The sequence below is a fragment of the Abramis brama genome (genome assembly GCF_963993115.1).
Source record: "Abramis brama genome assembly, chromosome: 16".
Taxonomy (NCBI): domain Eukaryota; kingdom Metazoa; phylum Chordata; class Actinopteri; order Cypriniformes; family Leuciscidae; genus Abramis; species Abramis brama.
The window spans coordinates 24,132,641-24,152,982 of NC_139978.1; the positions used below are offsets into that span (position 1 = coordinate 24,132,641).

General features: G+C 39.4%; 2 protein-coding genes across 3 annotated transcripts in view; one reads left to right on the forward strand and one right to left on the reverse strand.

Moving 5' to 3' along the window:
* The first annotated feature begins 45 nt into the window (after positions 1–45).
* On the forward strand, positions 46–9,124 carry wasb (WASP actin nucleation promoting factor b). Its single transcript, XM_084086898.1, has 12 exons — positions 46–1,550; positions 2,234–2,374; positions 2,711–2,797; positions 3,009–3,105; positions 3,212–3,238; positions 3,318–3,353; positions 3,660–3,855; positions 3,944–3,986; positions 4,117–4,270; positions 4,585–4,955; positions 5,067–5,175; positions 8,914–9,124. The coding sequence occupies exons 1-12, from the start codon at positions 1,215–1,217 to the stop codon at positions 8,967–8,969; spliced, it is 1,653 nt and encodes a 550-aa protein (XP_083943024.1). The 5' UTR covers positions 46–1,214; the 3' UTR covers positions 8,970–9,124.
* Positions 9,125–12,542: 3,418 nt separating this feature from the next.
* The window catches only part of sema3gb (sema domain, immunoglobulin domain (Ig), short basic domain, secreted, (semaphorin) 3Gb), a 32,717-nt gene continuing 24,917 nt past the window's right edge, over positions 12,543–20,342 (reverse strand). The window contains exons 3-18 of one of the 2 annotated variants that reach the window (XM_084086896.1): positions 19,384–19,544; positions 19,195–19,257; positions 18,995–19,114; positions 18,521–18,614; positions 17,261–17,380; positions 17,027–17,172; positions 16,738–16,852; positions 16,587–16,656; positions 15,517–15,661; positions 15,195–15,417; positions 14,956–15,044; positions 14,791–14,832; positions 14,218–14,375; positions 13,914–13,981; positions 13,699–13,826; positions 12,543–13,105 (exon numbers count right to left, since the gene is read on the reverse strand). In XM_084086896.1, coding sequence (XP_083943022.1) covers positions 12,689–13,105; positions 13,699–13,826; positions 13,914–13,981; positions 14,218–14,375; positions 14,791–14,832; positions 14,956–15,044; positions 15,195–15,417; positions 15,517–15,661; positions 16,587–16,656; positions 16,738–16,852; positions 17,027–17,172; positions 17,261–17,380; positions 18,521–18,614; positions 18,995–19,114; positions 19,195–19,257; positions 19,384–19,544 — 2,159 coding nt within the window. In that variant the 3' untranslated portion in view covers positions 12,543–12,688. The remainder of the gene's footprint in view (positions 13,106–13,698; positions 13,827–13,913; positions 13,982–14,217; positions 14,376–14,790; positions 14,833–14,955; positions 15,045–15,194; positions 15,418–15,516; positions 15,662–16,586; positions 16,657–16,737; positions 16,853–17,026; positions 17,173–17,260; positions 17,381–18,520; positions 18,615–18,994; positions 19,115–19,194; positions 19,258–19,383; positions 19,545–20,342) is intronic. The other variant, XM_084086897.1, reaches the window with a different exon arrangement.

The following is a 20,342-nucleotide window of genomic DNA, read 5'->3' on the forward strand; positions in this document are numbered from 1 at the left end:
TTTGTGTACCCATTTTCTTGGTTTGAGGACATCATTTATACAGTGTAAAAAAAATATTGTTGGTTTAACTTAAAAGTAAGTAAGTAACCAGAATACCTTAAAATTTTGAGTTGATTGAAATAAAAAAAATTTAGTTAATACAATGGAGATTGGTTTAATCAACAGAAAATCAAAATAGTGTGATATCTGAACCACATTAATTATCTAGGTTGATTTGACAAAATAAAAAAGTTGTGATAACAAATCATGAAATCAGTGTAATGTCTATTTAATGAATCCCTTATTACATATATGAAATCATTCTTAACAGTACTTCTTATGGTCATTTTCTCGTTAACTTTAACCTATTAAAATGTTGAATATAATATAATAAATGCTAATAATTATACAAAATCTGTACATATAATAAATCCTAAATATGAAGTTATAATTCTGAATATGTAAATCTTCTGTAATAATTCATGGTTTACATTTATATATTCAAAATTATAAGATTCCCTTTTATGTTTTCAGATTTGACTATAGGCCTATATTCAGATTCACATTTATATATTCAGACTTATAACTTTATATTCAGGATTTATAAAAAAAAGTGTTCAGATTTCATATAATTACTTTGTGGTTGGCCATTAATAAATATAATATAATGCATTATAAATATTCAACATTTGTTACATTTTACTTTAGTGTATTGTTTATTTACAATCATGTTGTTACTTTATTGTTGTTATTTTGAATTATATACAGTGCTGATCAGATTTATTTGCAAATTGTAGTCTGTTATGAAAATGAGTTAGTAACGTAATCTAGATTACTCATTTTAGGTAATGTATTCTGACTACTTTTTGAGTATAGGATTATTGTGATTTTGATTTTTGAACAAGCAGCACAACTGTTTTCAACATTGATAATAATAAGAAATGTTTCTTGAGCACCAAATCAGCATATTAGAATGATTTCTGAAAGATCATGTGATTCTGATGATGCTGAAAATTCAACTTCGCCATCACAGGAATTAAAAACATTTTAAAATATATTCAAATAGAAAACAGTTTTCTTTAATTTGTAATAATATTTAGCAATATTACTGTGTATTTTTGATCAAATAAATGCAGCCTTGGTGAACATAAGAGAACAAAAAGTGTAATGTTTCCAAACATTTCGCAGGTACTTTATGTGAGTGTATATTGTTATTGTTGCTCCTCCTCCTTTATATGAGCGAAGGAACACGTGCCTGTCCATGGCATTCTGAGAGTAGATCTGCGCAGTGGTTTTGTTCTTCCTGTTCTCTTTTGCTGTGCTGCATTTACATCAGATTAGAACACGGAAGCAACGGTTCCTCCAAATCATTTGCCTGTCCCAAAAAGGACTCAGACAGGTACTGTTGGCCGAGTAGGGGCCCCAGACGTGGAGTCCCAGGATCTAAGTGTCCATTTGAACAAGAAGAGATGAGTAAAGGAAAAAACAAAGGGCAGGAGAACATGCCCAGTTCTCTCCTCAGCAGCCAGGAGAATGAACGCCTTCTGGAGTTGCTGGGAAGGAGATGTGTGGTGAGTGAAGTAACTTTGATTTGAGGGCCAATCATAGATGGGCATTCTGTCCCACAAAGGAAATCAATCAGTTATAAAAGAGAAAGTCCTCAAAGGAGAGATATGGAGCCGAGGTCACAGATGAGATCAGAGCTGTTACTGTTGATGTCAGTTAAAGGTCAAAGTGAAACTAAGCCTTTCAAGTTCTTTTGTTGCATTCCTGTGTGCCAAATGAAAAGGATGAAGAGATTGCACACAAAACATGTCTAGGACAACCTGTGACAAAATTTGCTGTAATAGCTAAACTATTTAATCCACTGTGTTTTGATTTTGTAATTATATTATACACCCAGGAAATTATACACCCAGGAAAATGTCTAATATCATAAAAGCATAATTAGTTTTCTTCCGAATGTACACTTCACAACGTTGTTAACCTGTTTGTATTGATAATTGATGTTTGCAACTACAAAGTTTAACTGGAGAGTGACAGGAAATGCTGTATGAGGCCACTTCCTGTTGTTGTAGAGGATGCTGATGTCTTTGCTCGAACTTTCCTTGTAATACTTCACTGATTAGATTAATCTTTGTACATTTATGTAAGTTTATTGTGTTTCTGTGTGTGTGTGTGTGTGTGTGTGTGTGTGTGTGTGTGTGTGTGTGTCTGTGTGTGTGTGTCTGTGTGTGTGTGTGTGTGAACGCAGAGCACGGCCACAGCGGTTGTTCAGCTGTACATGGCTCTTCCTCACAGTCCGACCCAATGGAGTCTCCAACATACAGGAGTCGTGTGTTTCATTAAGGACAATCCTAAACGTTCATATTACATCCGGCTCTATGACATAAAGGTTAGAAATTCACATTTGAATCTGTAGTGTAAAAAAACCTTAACAAACATGCTCAGAATGTATATAACATTTATGCATCTTGCATCTATGCAGATAGAGATGCTCTCGATGCTTTTCTGAGATTATATGATGATAAATTAATTTATACTGACTTCTGTTAGCATGACCAAAGATGACCTGTGATCAAACAGGCAGAATTTAAATAAAGATACACTTCTGCTTTGAGTTCTGAGTCACAGCAGCTCAACTCATTCATGAAGACACATTGTGGTAGCACCATTTAGACTTTGATAAGTATTTATGCGTGTTTTCATTTCATTTATTTATTTTTGTCAGGAAGGTAAAATGGTATGGGAGCAGGAGCTATATAATCAGATGACATATTCCTGTCCATTGAGGTTCTTCCACTGTTTTTCAGCTGATGTGGGTACAGACTCCTTTAAAATTCTTGAATTCAAGCCAAAACTCAACATTTTTAGTCACTGTCTAAATAACTGCTCAAATTAAGCCACACTGGCATCATCAGAAATGTCTTCTTTAAGTTTTTAATTGATTTTAAAATTGTTAAAAAAAAAAAATTCTCTGCAAAATCTCACAATATGAGAGATCTAATACAAATTTAAATGTGTCTCAGGACTGTCAAGTAGGTTTGAACTTTGCCAGTGAGACAGAAGCTGAAGTGTTCAGAAAAGTCACTGATGAGAAGATTAATCAGAGATCCAACCGCCAGGGTCAGTTACTGTCATTCTCATTCATATTTATATGAATTTTACTCATAGTATTTTCAGAGTATTTTATCATATATCCTTGTTCCTTTTTTTATACATGCATATTTAGAAAAACGACAGCATGCTACATCTGAAGGTATGTGTCTTCAATTTAAAATTACACTTGCTATTAATTTAGAAATTAGCATTAGCATAACACTTTTTTTAACTAACAGAAAAACGGGCACCACAACAAATCCCTCCAACAAATGGTGAGTCACTTTTAAATGATTTAAAGACTTCATTATTGTTTCATTTACTCACCATCTTGTCATTCTGTACCTGTATGACTTTATTCTGTGGAACAAAAACACAAAAAGTTTTTAGTTTTTTTTCCCCTAAAATATTTTCAGCAGAAGAAAGTAAGTCATACAGATTTGGAACAACAATAGGGTCAATAAACAATGACATCATTTTCAGTTTTGGATGAACTATCCCTTTAATTCATCCTGCAGTGTTCACATGGTCTGAATGCACTGATAAATACAAGTGTTTAACCAACTATGTCTGTTAATCAGGTCCAGTTTCACAGCCAAGTGTAATGACCACGGTGGACATCCAGAACCCAGATATTGTTGCATCAAGGTACCGCTCTCCCCCAGTGCCAACCCCTGCACCAGCTTCAGTCTCCATATTAAGCAAAAAAGACAAAAAGGGAAAGAAGAAAGGCCCAAGGCTCACTAAGGCAGATATTGGAGCACCTAGTGGATTCAAGTAAGAAGGTTTTACCATCTCACACTCACCTTGTGTTTTGTTCCATCTATTTGAAGTGATGCTATCTGTGTCTCTCCTGCCTTTTTAGACACGTCACTCATATTGGGTGGGATCCAAACTCTGGTTTTGATGTAAGAATTGTCCTTTTTCCTTAATTGCATAAAGCAAATTTAGTCACATAAACTGTGCTTATTCTGATATAGCAAATAGCATTTCTAAAGTTATAAAAGCATTTATGAACACTGACTTTGGCCCCTCCAGACCAACAATCTCGACCCTGACCTGAAGAAACTGTTCAACAGTGCTGGTATCAGTGATGCCCAGCTGGCAGATAAAGAAACATCTAAGCTAATCTATGACTTCATCGAGCAATCTGGAGGGTTGGATGCAGTTAAAGAGGAAATGAGGAAACAGGGTAAGCTCATTTTAAAATAAAATAAAATAAATTTTGTGTACCATTTTAACTCTCTATGTGTAATATTTAGAAGTTTGATTTGGAAATTTAATTTGGTCTGCTTAAACCCCGCCCCTTTTTTACAATCGAGTGCAAACTCGCATTCAGATCACAGAACCAAGACCCCGCCCTACTTTTTTCCTATTTTTGATAATCCGTTTCACTCTAATGTACACCGCAAAAAATCTGTCACTACTTTCGTTACATCGCAACTTTAATGATCTTTGTTGCCCTCACTGATGTTTCTCGGGGCCATTCTGGCTCTTTCTCTCCAGACCCAGGAGGTCCTCGTTCTGCCCCTGCACCTCCTCCACCCCGTGGTGGGCTTCCCCCCGTGCCAGGCCCACCCGGACGCCCTCCACCACCTTCGCGCAGTCCTGGCCCTCCGCATCGTGGTCCACCCCCACTGCCATCCTCTCTTCCGCCACCACCACCCAGCCACAGTCACAAGGCACCTCCACCTATGGGTGGAGGTGCACCACCTCCACCTCCGCCCCCACCACCTCCTCCACCCCCACCTTCTTCAGCCGCTAACTTCCCCAGCAGCCCTGCCAGCTCAGCTCCACCTCCTCCTCCTCCCTCTGGTGGTGGAGGAGGACGAGGAACTTTACTGGAGGAAATTCGTCGTGGGCGTGTGCTAAAGAATGTACGTGAGACATTTTCACACAAACGCAATGCATTTTGTTCAATGTAAGCATTATACTCTGCTTTGTTATGAATAACCACGTTTTGAGCGGTTATATTGTGTTTATCTCAGGTGCCTGACTCCCCGGACTCTAATCCAGCTCAAGATGAGTCCTCAGAGGGAATTGTGGGAGCTCTGATGATGGTGATGCAGAAAAGGAGTAAAGTTATCCATTCCTCAGGTAACTCGTTTAATAAATCCAAAGGTTTTTTTCACACTTTTACAAATTCAACCTATAAAATATAACCTATTAAATGACTCGTGGCAGTAGCAAGTCCCATACTTGCTCTGCAATAACAGCAGCGTAGCAGATCTATTCTACCAAAACTAAGCATACAACATTGTCATAACCATAAACATTATTTTGCTTAGTATGGTTGAATTGGATCATCGAAGGGCAGCAGCAAAGACATTGCCTAATAAAGTGAGATTAAATACATAAAGTATATTTGTATTATTTTAAGCTATTTTAATTTTTGCATTTTACGTAATATTCTAAGTTTGCATTTCACATAATATTCTAAGTTTGCATTTCACTGTTTTTATTCATTTTGAGAAATACTGAATCTGTATGTGAGCTCACATCATAGCCAGCAGCCATATCCCCCTTTAGCCCAAGACTGGTTACCCACTGAAGCTGAGCAGGGTTGAGCCTGGTTAGTACCTGGATGGGAGACTCAAGGGAAAACTAGGTTGCTGCTGGAAGAGCTGTTAGTAAGGCCAGCAGGGGGTGCTCACCCTGTGGTCTGTGTGGGTCCTAACGCCCCATTGTGATGGACACTATATTGCAAAAAGCACAGTCCTTCGGAAGAGATGTTAAACTGAGGTGCTGACTCTCTGTGGTCATTAAATAAACTAGGATGTCCTTCGGAAAAAAAGAGTAGGGTTTTTTTTTGGCATCCTAACAAAATTAGAAAATTGGCCTCTGTTCATCATCATGGCCTCCTAATCATCCCCATTTATATTGAATGGCTTCATCAGCGATCATGGTCTGTATGTTCTCTGTCACTGTCGTAGCACAGGCATGCAGTGCTGTGTGTCATCTTCGCCTTCGAGGCAGTGCTGACCTGGGAGTTCAGTCAGACCAGGCCACCGTTGAACGCTGGTCCTTCCCTGGCCAGCACTGACAGAATGCGGAAACTCGACCACACCCCCATGCAGGGACGCTATGCCTCCCATGTCCGGACTGGTCGATCTGCAGCGCACTGTACTGACCTCGCTCTACGGTGACATCGGTACCTGCATGATCCCTGGGCCAGGTGATGTCCACAAGTGTGGTCCAGGAATGGGGTCTGCCAGGTTCATGTGAGGGGGTCTAGGAACTCGTTTTCTCAGCTTCCCCATGTCCCAGGCTGGGCTCTTCAGCGGTGTGGTTGAAGACTGCGCCCAACAGTCTTCGATCCCCCAGAAGCAGACAGAGGCCCTTCTGCACCGACGGTTTCCTTAGTCTGCTTCCCGCCGAGGCCGCCTCCCTGCGGCTCCTCATTGGCCCACCTGGACCTGGTTCTCCAAACTAGTACTCCTTGCGACAGCACCTCCCTGGCCAATTCCTCTGAGAAAGGACCTCCTTTCTCAGAGACGGGGCACCCTATGGCACCCTCGTCCCGATCTTTGGAACCTCCACGTATGGCTCCTGGACGGGACGAGGCAGGTTTGAGTACCATACCACCAGCGGTGGTGGCTACCATCACTTCTGCTAGACTAGAGCATCGTCCACGAGACATGCCTACGCGTTGAAGTGGAACCTTTTCATCACCTGGTGCTCTTCTCGCCGAGAAGACCCTGGAAAATGCCCAATCAGTGTCGTGCTTTCTTTCCTGCAAGAAGGATTGGAACGAAGGCTGTCTCCCTCCACCCTGAAAGTGTATGTTGCCGCTATCGCCGCACATCATGACGCAGTCGAAGGTAAGTCCTTGGGAAAGCACGACCTGGTCATCAGGTTCCTGAGAGGAGCGAGGAGACTGAATCCTCCTCGCCCTCCTCTCGTACCCTCTTGGGACCTCTCAGTGGTTTTAACTGCCCTACAGAGTGCTCCCTTCGAGCCTCTGCAATCAGTGGAGCTTAAGCTCCTGTCAATGAAGACAGCGCTCCTGGTTGCATTGGCCTCCATCAAGAGGGTAGGGGACCTGCAGGCATTTTCGGTTGACAAAGCGTGCCTGGAATTCGGGCCGGCCTATTCTCACGTGATCCTGAGACCCCGGCCTGGATACGTGCCCAAGGTTCCCACCACTCCCTTTCGAGACCAGGTGGTGAACCTACAAGCGCTGCCCTTGGAGGAGGCAGACCCAGCCTTGGCACTGTTCTGTCCAGTACGCGCCCTCCGTGCTTACGTAGACAGAGCGCAGTGTTTCAGGATCTCAGACCAGCTCTTTGTCTGTTATGGTGGGAAAGGAAGGGAAGGGCTCTCTCCAAGCAAAGGTTGTCTCACTGGATAGTGGACGCCACTTGGTTTGGCATACCAGCAGCAAGGTCAACCGTGCCCCCTTGGTGTGAAGGCACACTCCATCTGGAGATGCCTCACTAACAGACATCTGCAGAGCTGCAGGCTTGGTGACACCTAACACATTCGCGAGATTCTACAATCTCCGAGTGGAGCCAGTGTCCTCTCATGTACTCACTTCAACCAGCCGGTACTAGGATCTGCTCAGGTGTCTTCGCTTGCTCGCCATTCCACTCCGTGGACTGGATACGTGCAATATTTTCCTCAGGTGAGCCTCCCCGAGAAGCCCTGAGTTTCCTCCAGCGTTGTTGACGTCAACTCCAGTTATGCCACCAACAGCTTTCGCGTTGGCTAGGTGCCTCCATGTACATCACAGGTGTCAAACTCAGTTCCTGGAGGGCCACAGCCCTACAGAGTTTTGTTCCAACCCTGCTTCAACACACACACACCTGCAGTTTTCAAATAAGCCTGAAGGACTTGATTAGCTGATCAGGTGTGTTTAATTAGGGTTGAAGCTAAACTCTGCAGGGCTGTGGCCCTCCAGGAACTGAGTTTGACACCCCTGATGTTCATGGTTCCGCCTCTGGGTGACCCCCACATGTGTATCTCCATCGTCAGCCTCTCTGAGCATGTGTCTTTCCCTTGGCAAGCCACCTTGCCCCCCCTGGGGTTGAAACATTCCACCCTGCGGGCTGGACACCCCAGTGTTTTTCCATATGCAGCCCCCTTCTGGGTCATATGTGTATTGTATATTAATTGCAATAAGCAATAATTGCATATTCCACTGAGATATGCTTCCCAGTGTACCTTGGTATTCCTGTGTTAAGTAGGAGTCCTTCGTTCGTGCCAGTATCACGACAGGGAGCTCAGACTTACGCAAGGCACTGGAAGACAGCTGAGGTGGAGTGATTAGATTGGGGACCCCATTCGTCCTCACGATGTAACTCGTAGTGACCACGAAAGGGAACGTCTTGGTTACGTATGTAACCCTCGTTCCCTGAGTAGGGAACAGAGACGTTACGTCTCCCTGCCACTTCCGCTGTACCGCTGGAACGCCGGAGTTCAGTCTCGGGTCCTCAGCGAGAAAACATAACTGCATGTTGCCAGCGTACTTCCTTATATACCCACGAGGTGGGGCGGAGTTATGCTATGCAAATTCCCCAGACCCATGGCATTTTCTTTCCATTGGCTCGTTTTGTATTCTCGAAGGTGAGAGGCTTTCTAAGCGAAACCCCATTCGTCATCACTACGTAACATACATATGTAGGGTTACATACGTAACCGAGACGTTACTCATTTGAATAAGTATCTCAAATATTTAGTTGTAAATATACAAGTAGTGTGTTACTTAGTTACTCAAAAAAAGTATCTGATTACTTAATTGTAATGTGTTACCCCTAACACTACTTTCATGTGCTAGTGATTCACTGATTCTTGTAGTAATTTTGATGTATGTTATATTTCTTTGATTTTTTTCAGATGATGAAGAAGATGATGGTGGTGATGAAGAGGAAGAGGATGAATGGGACGACTAATGCTTCTCTCTGCTCTTGGTTCACACACTTCTGCCATTTCTGACACTCGGTGGAAATAATTTTATCAATAGACATGAAATCTTTTATTCCAGATTAAAGTTGCACTGAATGATCTGAGGATCTACTGGAAATCAAATAAAGCAATATAAACTACACTCTGATAATGACTAGATTTCAAGCCCGTTTTGCAGTTTGTCTCACTCGTTTCAAAGACTGTTCTGTCTTCTTTGTGCAGCAGTAGTTCAATGTGAGTTCATTCAGGAAAAAGGAACTTCAGTTGAGCCAAACCAGGAGTGGTGTTAGATTTCATCCAAACAGTCGGACTGCCAAGCTTAACCACAGCTTTATGTTGGATATTTCCTTCTGTTTGTGCATACTTTTAACTCAACAACTGTCTTTTTTCAAATCTCTCTCCCTTAACCACAAACCCAGTAATGTTATTCTTGTCAAGGTAAGATTTATCAAGTTTTGTAAGGCTGCATAGGATATCATCTCCATACATATCACCTCCCCCTACAGGACTAAAGTGGAAGTACAAGTAACAACAGTTTAAAAAGTATTCTTGTAATCTTTGTAATGTTTTAAAAACATTTTTGACATATAATTAAAATAAGTATAATGTACAGTATTGTATATGATATACTGTACATATAATATAATTAGGACATTTATGTAGCTTTTTTAGACGTGCCTTAGAAAAAAAACACTGATCTGCATCTTGAGACAAAACAATGGAACTAACATAATTTTAAAATAAGTCAGTGCAAATTGCTTTCAGTTAAAACATGCATTTTAGTCCAGGACTATAGGCTTAAGCCTTGTCTGTGAATTTGGGAGTTAATGCATAATATTAATATAAAATAAAAAACCATGTCAGGTGTTCAGACAGAAAAAACTGGATAAAAACAAAAAACAGCAGTTTATTGTTATTGCTTTAAAAAACACCTAGTAGGACTCCCAAGCCCCAGAATACCATGATAATAAAATAATATTTATCACAAAAAAATCACATTAACATGAACCTACACAAACATCTGTAAATACAAAGAGGAAATATTCAGGAAGCAACCATATTTAGGAAGTTTCTTTTTAGTTCAACAGCCAACACCAAAAGAAAGACACAACAGGACAAAGAAAGTCTATGTGGCATTTAAGTTCCTCAGAGACAGACTCGGTTGTCATTCTGCACAATAACATCTCTGTGGAGAGAAAAGAAATGTGGCTTGGACTTCAGAGTTTGTTCTCCACCCTTCAAGACCAGATAACATGTCGGGTTAAAACCACTGAGCGCTTTCATTATAAATATGCCACCAACACCCAATGAAGAGAAAGAGTCTCTTATCCTTTAAAACAATGACATTAGTGGGCCAGAAAAAGTAGGTGTTTACAGAAGAAAACACATTTTCTTTGCCTTTGTCCTTTAGTTTGGTGCTAAGTGATTTTCCATAGAAAGTGCTAAAAGAGGTAGACATTTCTGGCTTGAAACACTCTGCAAGTTTGCGTTGTGTGCCCCCCAAAACTTAGTACATTTCCACAGCTCACATTTCATGCCAACAGATAAAATGTTTTACCCATTTTTGTCTTGAGAACCTCAAGGTTAATTTTAAATGCGTTTCAATGTTAAAATACTAATTAACTAATTACAACTGCTCCAAAAACATCTACCTCTTTCTCCTCAGCATCTCTCCATGTGTCCTGGTCCTGTTAATAAACAATACATAAAATGACAATTTCCATCAAAACCAGCCCTGTCCCACCACCAAAGAGCACAACTCACATGAATATGTACACTCTCACAATAAATATGTTGTATGGTGTGGGTGAGAGAGAGAGAGAGAGAAAGAGGGTCACGGGAGAGATGAGGAAAGAGAGGAGGTTAGTTTTTAATCCTGACCAGTGACTAGTCAAATACATACATTTTCTATGTACATGTGTCAGTGTCACACAACACAAAGCACAGATACTGTGTTTATACACAAGCAAAAAACATGACCACACATCACCATTGACAAACCGTGGAATACAACATGATTTGATTATGGATTGAGAATGAGAATGTTTTTAGTGGTCCGACTACATTTCATCAGAGTCTAGAGTCAAAGATAGAAGAGACCAGACTGAAAAACTGTATCTATATACAGCAGTTCAAATCAGGGAAGCTCTGTTTGTTGGGGGACGAACAATACAAGACAAAACAAGAGGATAACGGACTTGTATTTTGGTTGCTTTCACATTCAAAAATGAAAAATTTCAACTGCAATGTGAAGTACGTATCGAGGGTTTTCACACTACAACCATATCTGATTTCATTCATTACAAGGGAGAGATTCTGATGCACAATTTCAGTAAACATTTAGATTTTTGCAAATCCCATGATTTTCATTTTGGTCCACAATATTGTCCTAATAAAACACAAAAATTTCCAGGGCAATGATCCAATCATGTTACAAATTCTGAAATCAGAGCGGCTTGTTCCACTACAAAAAGAAGACAACATTTTATATTATTTTTAACAATATTGTAATATTTTTAGTATTAGATAATTATTTTGATAATCCACATATCTGAAATGTAAAAACAATAGGGTGAATTTAGGGTGATTGGGACATTTTTTGCCATTGAGATGACTTGGAAAAAGTGTCCCAATCAACCTGAATGTACCCTATTTTTAAATGTATTTTTAATCTAATGACCAACGTTGTTATTTTCAATCATTTTTAATTCACAATCAATCTAAAGTTTAATCTGAAACAACATGTTTAACCATGCAAGTGATACAGAAATATCACTTTTGGTGGAAGTTGCTAATCAATTCTAGGCTCTCAGTTTCTGTCATGGATCAAAATTAAAATCAAAGCTCAAATGCATGTAGGACTATAAATGACACTTAAAGATACATTTATAATAAGTTTTCAAATTATTAATTCAAACAAAAATGGAATAAATCACTTTCCATTTTTATGTTTGAAATATGATATATATATATATATATATATATATATATTCATTTTATTTTTAATTGTCACTCCTAGCCCTCCATTCAAATGGATCTGTTCTTCAACGGAATTTCCAATGGAAAACTCCATAAAAAACTTTAAATGCTAAGAAAAGTAAAAACTTCAGTGGTCAAAATGATGGGAAGATATATTGTGCTATAATAATAGTCTTGCAGATACGTACTTCCAAGGATCTTAAAATGTACAAGAACATTTATTCCAATGCTGCATTTAATATTCCGGGTGTTTAGAGATGCCTGTCTGAATCTGCGATCTTTAAATTCAACCTTTTGATGCCTCTATAATGCAAAGCAAAAACATATTTTCGAATGTGTCTGATAGTATTTACACTGCAGTCATCTGTGTACTGAATCTTAAAAGGGAATAGCTTATATTTTACATAATACGGCAGTAGTTTTGCTGGTGCGGCTGAACGTTTTAAGGAATTTACTTCGAAAACATAGTTTAACCCTAACTATGGAAGTGAGCACACCAAAGCAAGATTTATATTAGTTAGGGGAGCTAAGTGCATCAAACTGTACCTCAAAATGAAAATCTATTTAGTTCAGACACAGTCTGATACATCTAATGAATCAATTGAATCAATCTAAGCTAATGAATCATTTTATTAAAGGGACTGAATAGGAGTTTGGCTGGAGGGAGTACATAATGATGGGGCACATGGACTGGACAAGGTCAACAAGTTCCCAGATGCTGTTCCATTCACTGCTCCTGCAGCTCCTCCTCTTCCTCTTCTCCTGTGTGCCTGCGGTTGTTGCGTTTGGCTTTGTGTGGTTGGCTTTGTATCTGCTGCCTGTAGGACTGGCAGTACTGGTTGATGAGACGCACTTCAGGCTGCGGGTGGAGCTGGAGTTGAGGTGGGTGGGACTGGGGGGGAGGGGGCGGGGGTGGAGGTTGGTGATGGGAATGGTGGCGGCGGTGCTCTGGTTCTACAGAGACGTCCGACTCGGTCAACGCCTCCACAATCTCCCGGTCCAGGATCCGTAGGGAGATGCGCGCCACGGTGTGTTTGAAGTTGTTCTCAGTTGCCAGGCAGTGGTAGAGGCCAGCATCCGATTGGGCGAGAGATTTCAGCAGGATGCCATGCCCGGTCTTCAAGACCTCTTTGTCTCGATTGAGCTGAAAAAGAAAAGGAGTCTTTTATGTCCTCTAAATTAATGAGGCGAAACACAAAGGAGATATTTTAAAGAATTTGTCAATGAAAGTCAATGGGGTCCAAAACAACATTGGAGCCCCATTGACTTTCATTGTAATACAAAAAAACAAAAAACGGAGAAAATGTTCCACAAAATAAATAAAGTCATGCAGGTTTGTAACGACATGAGAGTGTCGTGAGAGCACCTTCTGGAAAAGCTACTTATGATTAGCTTTACTTCTACACATGGCAACCTGTGCTTTTTGGTGGTTGTCAGTGTATTATAAAGGTACAAAATAGATTTTAGTACTTCATTAGGTTGGGATATTAACATTACATCAGTTAATAAAATGTTGTTGTTTTTTGTACTGTACATTCAAGTTATATTCATTACCTAAAATGTTCCTGCCTCATTTCTATGGTAAAGTTCTGGCAACAACAGGTGCCAGTTTTTATTTAATTTTTTTAGCATAAATTATACAGAATTTTTGTACAGTGTGGGTAAATGATGTCAGAATTAGCGTTTTCGGGTGAACCATCTCTTTAAAAAGAGATAATGGTAACATGAGCGTCTTACTGCTTTTCGCTTGCCGTCCTTCTGGTAGAGCCATTTGACGGTGGCCTGTGGGGACCGTGGCTGGCACTCCAGGAACGTGCTGCTCCCCTCAACCCCAAACTGCACCGTCTCCCTCAGACGCTTTTCTACTGAGAGCGTCAGAGAAGGGCCACATTCAAGTTTCTAAAGATCTCAAGCGTTGTTACTCAGGATAATATAAAAGGCTGTTTACAAACCTTTAGCGTTGAATCCTCTGCACTGCCTTAAGGGATCTCCGTGTTTGATATCTTGCCTTCTGCTTCTCCTAAGGATTCATTCACAGATGGTTATGGTTAAAAGCTTATGGACTATTTTCACTGTGACATAAACGTTTCTCTTTATTTTGTAATGGTTCAGTAGCTCTGTTGAAGAACAATATCCAAATGTTGCCATTAATTGACAGTGTGATCAGTATAAAAATGGGCCGGTAATGAAGTCTAGATATCACACACACAGTTAGGATCATGGACCACCTGTCAGGGTAAATGAATGCGCTCTGACCTCTTGGTAGCTGGAGTGAAAGCAGAGCAGTATTCTCCATCCCAGGCACAGTAAGGGTCTCGGGCCAGACAGCAGTCCGAACAGGCCTTGCCATAAACGGCACACCTGTGCAGGGACACCTGGGTAAGACCCCTTTCTGAGGACACGTACAACTGTTGCTGTAAACCGCAAGTGAGAAAGAGAAAAGGTTTAGAAACAGCACACTTTTTATTTTTATTTTTTACAGATCAGGTACAGATTTTTAGATTTCATAGCTCAAATATGAAAAATATGAAAAAACTTATTTCAGCTAGTTGCAACATTTCTCTTTTTCCATTTAGTTTAAGTTAAAGTACTAAATTAACTAAACCAAAATTAAAATATAAAAAATTAATAAAAACTATAAAAAGAAAAAAATTAAATAAAATGGACAAATATACAACTAAATTACAAAAACTTTTACAAAAGAAAATGAAAACAGAAAATATAAAGTCTAATTCAAAATATTAACAAAAACTATAATAGTATATCAATAATACTAAAACAACACTGGTTTTATGCATGTAGGATTATTAAAACTAGGTAATTTTTTACCCTTTTAGTAGAAATCTTCAGGGTTTTGACAGCTGCTGGAGTCTGAAAAAATTAGAAGAAAAAATTAACATAATTTAAAATCATGCATTATGGTATTTTAAGGGTATTTTCCACCCACGAGTTTATGTAACAGCAAAAAGTCATGAAAAATCTGTATTTGTGTACCTTAAAAACCTCAACTTCTTCCAAAACGAGCTCTTCTGTTGTGCTGATGTCTTTTGGCAAGACAATCACCTTCTGGACTGTTCCACGATCTAAAGTTCAAAGAGAATCAGAAGTAAAGCTATGAGATTGGTCATCTTTTTATTTTGCTAATTAAGCGGTTCATGTTGCAACAGTGCACCTTCACATCGTCCAGCATTTAACTAAATAGGAAGAATCAGACATGGTCAAAAATGTCTAACCTGTGCCCAGGAAGAGCACCTCGTATCTTCCATCCACAGCATCCACCAGGTCCACAGCAATGGTGGTAAAACGGTAATCAAATCCAGTCCTGACCACCAGGGGGCGCTTGTGTATCGGATATATAGGTTGATACATCAGCGGATGGGCGCGTACAAAGTTTACGGCCTCATCAGAGAAGGCCTTAGTGGTGTGGAGATCAGGGGTGAACGTTCCTCCAGGACACTAAACAATAAAGCAAAAGCAGAAAGAGCAAAAATGAACAAGATAACCACAAAGAATCTACAATAAGATATCAAACTGGTTTTCATAAGCAATACTCACAGTCCCTGGGCGAGGGTAAGGTATTTTGCCAGTGTAGGGTGTCCACTGATAGTTGTGACCATGTTTGTGAGAGAAGGGTCCATTGAAGACATTTCTGATGTCAGCCATTGAGTACACACACACAGCAGAGCCTTTAAACACAGAGCTGGAGAGGAACAGAAATAATTGGCATCATAACTTAAAAAAGGATAATCAATATAAACAACTAATTTGAAGGAATATAACTTTCTTCTTTTTTTCAAATAATATTTGATCTTTTAATTTATATATAAGAGCCTGAATATGCCTCGCTATTTACTTGGTTAATTCTATTTATTTGACTTGCTTTTGTGATTTTTACAATATTTATTGCTTCACATTCAAATAGCATTGTCAAAGGCACAAAACTTTTCCACGTAACAAAAGAAACTGGTGAAGTTCTAAAAACATAGAAAATGGTCATTTTATTTGCTTTGTGCACTATAAGTTTTCAATATGATAGCTTTTGTCCAAGGGAGAAAATATTTATTGTAAAAAAAAAAAAAAGTTTTGTTTTCCTTGCAAGAAAGGAAGTCATAAGAGTTTGGAATGACAGAGTGTGAGTAAATGACATAATTTCAACTATCAATTTAAATCTATAATTAAAAGATGTTTAGACTACAAAAATGCTCCTGTGTACTTACACCACCGTTCAAAAGTTTGAGGTGGAGAAGATTTTTTATTTAGTTTTGGGGAAGAAAAAGTCTCTTATGCTCACCAAGGCTACATCTATTTGATCAAAAACAGTAAAAACGTACATGATACTTCAGAAGTACATGATGCTCAAGAAACATTATCAATAATAAGAACAGTCGTGATAAAAATTTTAACAAGTCTTTGATGAATAGTTAAAAAAACAAGCATTTATCTGAAACATAATATTTTGTAACACTGTAATAACTTTTACTGTCACTTTTTGATAAATTTAATGCATCCTTGCTGAAAAAAGTATTGATTTCTTTCAACAACAACAAAAATGCATAACATAATGACCCCAAACCTTTGAACGGTACTGTAAGTATTTCAAATGTTTGCATGAGAGATTATCTCACCCAGCTGTGGAGAACACAGCATACACGATGGGGTTCCGTTCATCATGGGTCCTCTGGATAAAAACGTCCCCTTTAAAACAAACAGATATCAGTCATCAGAGATAGACAAACAGAGAGCTGATCACGGAGGAGAGAAAAACATATGCCATACTCAGTTCATCAAAGTAAGTCTCAACACCGTCTGCGCCAATCACAGAACAGACCAGTCGTGCTTTGAGGAATGTCGTCCACTTATTCACCAGTGACCTTTGACCTCCATCATCATTCTGAAGGGAAAGCACACAAACAGATAGAAGATTAGACTTTAAACAAACCTTGGGTTCATCCGATTTACATACCGATTTGCATGACAAAAAAATCATCATGATTAAAAGTTGATTATTAAGTCAGAATGTGGCTTAAGTAGACAAGTCTTGTGTCTAGCATCTGGATTTTCTCACCAGACAGACTCGGCCAACTCTCGCGATGACGCTCGGAGCGCTGCCCCCTGAAGCATCTAAACTCTTCTCCCGAAAGAAGAAGTAAAGCTTATCATCATTCTTCTCCGCACTGTCTGGAATCTTCTGGATTTTTATAAACACTGGCTCTGATGGAGAGATAAAAAGATGTGTAAAGAGATAAAGGGATAATATTTGTCAACTGTCTGTCTTTTCACTCCTTAGCTCGTATCGTACCGTTCAGCCATCGGGAGTCGTACTGCTCGGTTCTGACAGCGGGACGGTCTCCCAAGGTTCTGAAGATGGCTGGATCTGTACCCATAAAGTCCACATGTACCCCAGCATACAGGTTCCCATCTGAAGACAGTAGAATGAGAGTAATGTGGCAAGAGAGAGAGCTTATGATGGATGAAGACTGGCTAAATTTATACTGCCTATTTCTACTGCTAGAGGATTCTCATACAAGTTGAAGTGCGGAAGTAACAGAATAGTTCCCACACTTTTTGACAAATTAATTTCCATGACTGCAGTATTTTTAACTCTTTCCCCGCCATTGACGGAATTTTTAGTCATTTATGTGAAAATGCTTCCCCGCCATTGATGGACTTTTCTGATTTTCTGTGTTTTCAAACGGCAATAGTCGCTGAACGCCATCGTGTACACATAAATCTCTGACCCATCGTCTTCTTCCTCGTCGAATTTCTGTCGCTCTACATACGTCATCTGGTATAATTGAAACGATTGGCTATGAGCTACGTACAGGTGCATTTGATAGACATTCGTAGCGCATTCGTGAACCACGCCTCAAATACGAGAAAATGAACGTGGTTCCCAGACCACGTCTCAATGAGACTAGGTCCGACGTTAGCCAGGCTAGGCGCTGGCTGGCAACTTAAAAAAAAAAATGCTGGCGGGGAAAGAGTTAAAAGTAATAACTTTATAAATATTTCTGGAGTAAATTTCTATATGTATGTCAGGTACCAAAACTACACCACCATTGAAAAGTTTGGGGTCAGTAAATGTTGTTTTTTTCCACAAAAATTGAGCAGCTCAACTGTTTTCAACATTGATAATAATAAGAAATGCTACTTGAGCACCAAATCAGCATATTAAAATGATTTCTGAAGGATGATATGACACTAAAGACTGGAGTAATGATGCTGAAAATTCAGATTTCTCATCACAGGAATAAATTACATTTAAGATATATTAAAATAGAAAACAGTTATTGTAAACTGTAATAATATGTAACAATTGTATAGCTTTTACTGTATTTATATTATTTACTAAATGCAACCCTGGTGAGCATAAGAGACTTCTTTCAAAAACTTGAAGAATTCTTACAAGAACAAACTTTTGAACAGTAGTGTAGGCTATTTTAGAGCAAAGATTGAGATTGACCACATGCTTTTGTTTTGAGAGAGAGAGAGAGAGAGAGAGAGAGAGAGAGAGAGAGAGAGAGAGAGAGAGAGAGAGAGAGAGAGAGAGAGATCTCACTGATCAGAGCTGCTGCGTTCTCCTGCCGAGGATCATAAGGAGACTTTCCTTTTCCAGAGTCCACATAACCAGGAACAAGCCGGAAGAGGTATTCCTACACACAATCAAACACACACATACGAGTAATGAGAGTGACTGTACTGCAGAGTTCAATTTCATCAATTATTATTTATTTTTTTTAGTCATAGAATCTTTTGACAAAAAACGTCCTTTGAACTTCTACGTCTAATAATTCTAGCCTACACTAGGGCTGCACAATATATCGAAATTATCAAAATATTGCAAATGTATATATCGCGATATGCGTATAACTGGGGTTATGAACAAAAGACAGAGAAAATCATTAACAGAGAAAGACAGAGACAGAAAGACAGAGAAAATCATGCCAAAAGTTTGCCAACATTTGATTCATTATTTAATTCACAAAATGCTCATTGCTGCACAGTAAACATTGTGGTGTATGTGTGTGTGTACCTCAGCTCTCCAGCCTCTGTTGATGAAGGTGCAGATGGGTTTATAAGCTCCTGTGCCGCAGGTGTACAGGTGAGTCCTGTTCCACGGCTCGATCAGACGCACAAAGTTAGCGCACTCTCCCTGAGAACACAAACAAGGCGTTTTAGCAAAGAATGCATTTCTCTCAGAATGATTCAATAACAAATCAAAACAGCCTGTACCTGTCCACCTTTGCCAGTTAATTTACATTCCCCTTTTCTCTGTGCTGTTGCTGGCCAGTGAATCTGAAAACACACAAATCTTTTTAAATAATTCACTAAAAAAAGTACCATGAAACTACCATACTCTGTATTCATTTCTTACAAGAAGAAAAAATAATTCCACAATACAATACTTCTATAGTGTCTTACAATAAGGGGTTCTTTATTGACATTTTGCATGTCTAGAGAGACCAGATATTCACGGCTGCCCAGGTAGAGCCGTCCTTGGTCTTGGTCCATGTGCAGAATTCGGTAGTCACTGGTGTTGAACGAGAAACTGAACGGCCGTATGGTTTTTGTCTCCAGTAACTCTAAAGGACAGAGAAAAGTCAAAACGGTTAACATCAACAATTTCTTCTCTACAAGTACCAGTGGTAGTTCATGTATGGATGCTTTAATTAATTCTTTAATTCCTGTGAAATCATCCATCCTTCAGATTGTTTGATTCTTTAGGAATTCCTTATTCCTTTAGGAATATATAATATATATATATATAGTTTTAATAATATTTTATTTAATATTTTATTTAATAAAATATTGAATAATATTTTAATAATGTTTTATTTTATTTATCAACTCAGGCTTCTTGTCATATTCTTCACACAGCAGGTGCTGGTAGTTTCCAACTCTCTCGCTCCCTTTCTCTCTCTCTCTGAGGGAGGACACAAGGGAGAACAGAGCAGGTGCAGAGATGAGAGACGGCTTCAGCTGTCTGAGCACGCCGTGCTCCAGTGTACCAAGTCTCTGTTCCCAGTCTCTATCACATTCAGCCACTGATTTCCCCAAAGACACACCACCAATTAAAGCCATGCGTTTACACCAAATATTTAGTGTTTTCATCCATGTTCAGAAAGCCTTAAATGACAAAAACATAATCATACAATAACAGTGTGATGGTTGGGCCAGGATATGAGAAGAAGCTAGTTGACTTTAAACATAAATCTGAGGTTATGAGGACGTGTTGACATCGTTGCCCTCTGAGAGTAAGTGCGTGAGTTTAGCAGAGTGGAACGACGCAACTGACACAGACCGAATCTATAAATTACTCCATGTTAGCGTCATACCACACACCACTTTGATCTCAGAGGTATTGCTGTGCTCTCGTCCAA

Coding starts and splice junctions, on each gene's coding strand:
- wasb (XM_084086898.1), top strand. CDS start 1,215: ATGAGCGAAGGAACACGTGCCTGTCCATGGCATTCTGAGAGTAGATCT. Junction 2,375..2,710: donor TCCGGCTCTATGACATAAAG/GTTAGAAATTCA, acceptor TATTTTTGTCAG/GAAGGTAAAATGGTATGGGA. Junction 3,987..4,116: donor ATCCAAACTCTGGTTTTGAT/GTAAGAATTGTC, acceptor TGGCCCCTCCAG/ACCAACAATCTCGACCCTGA.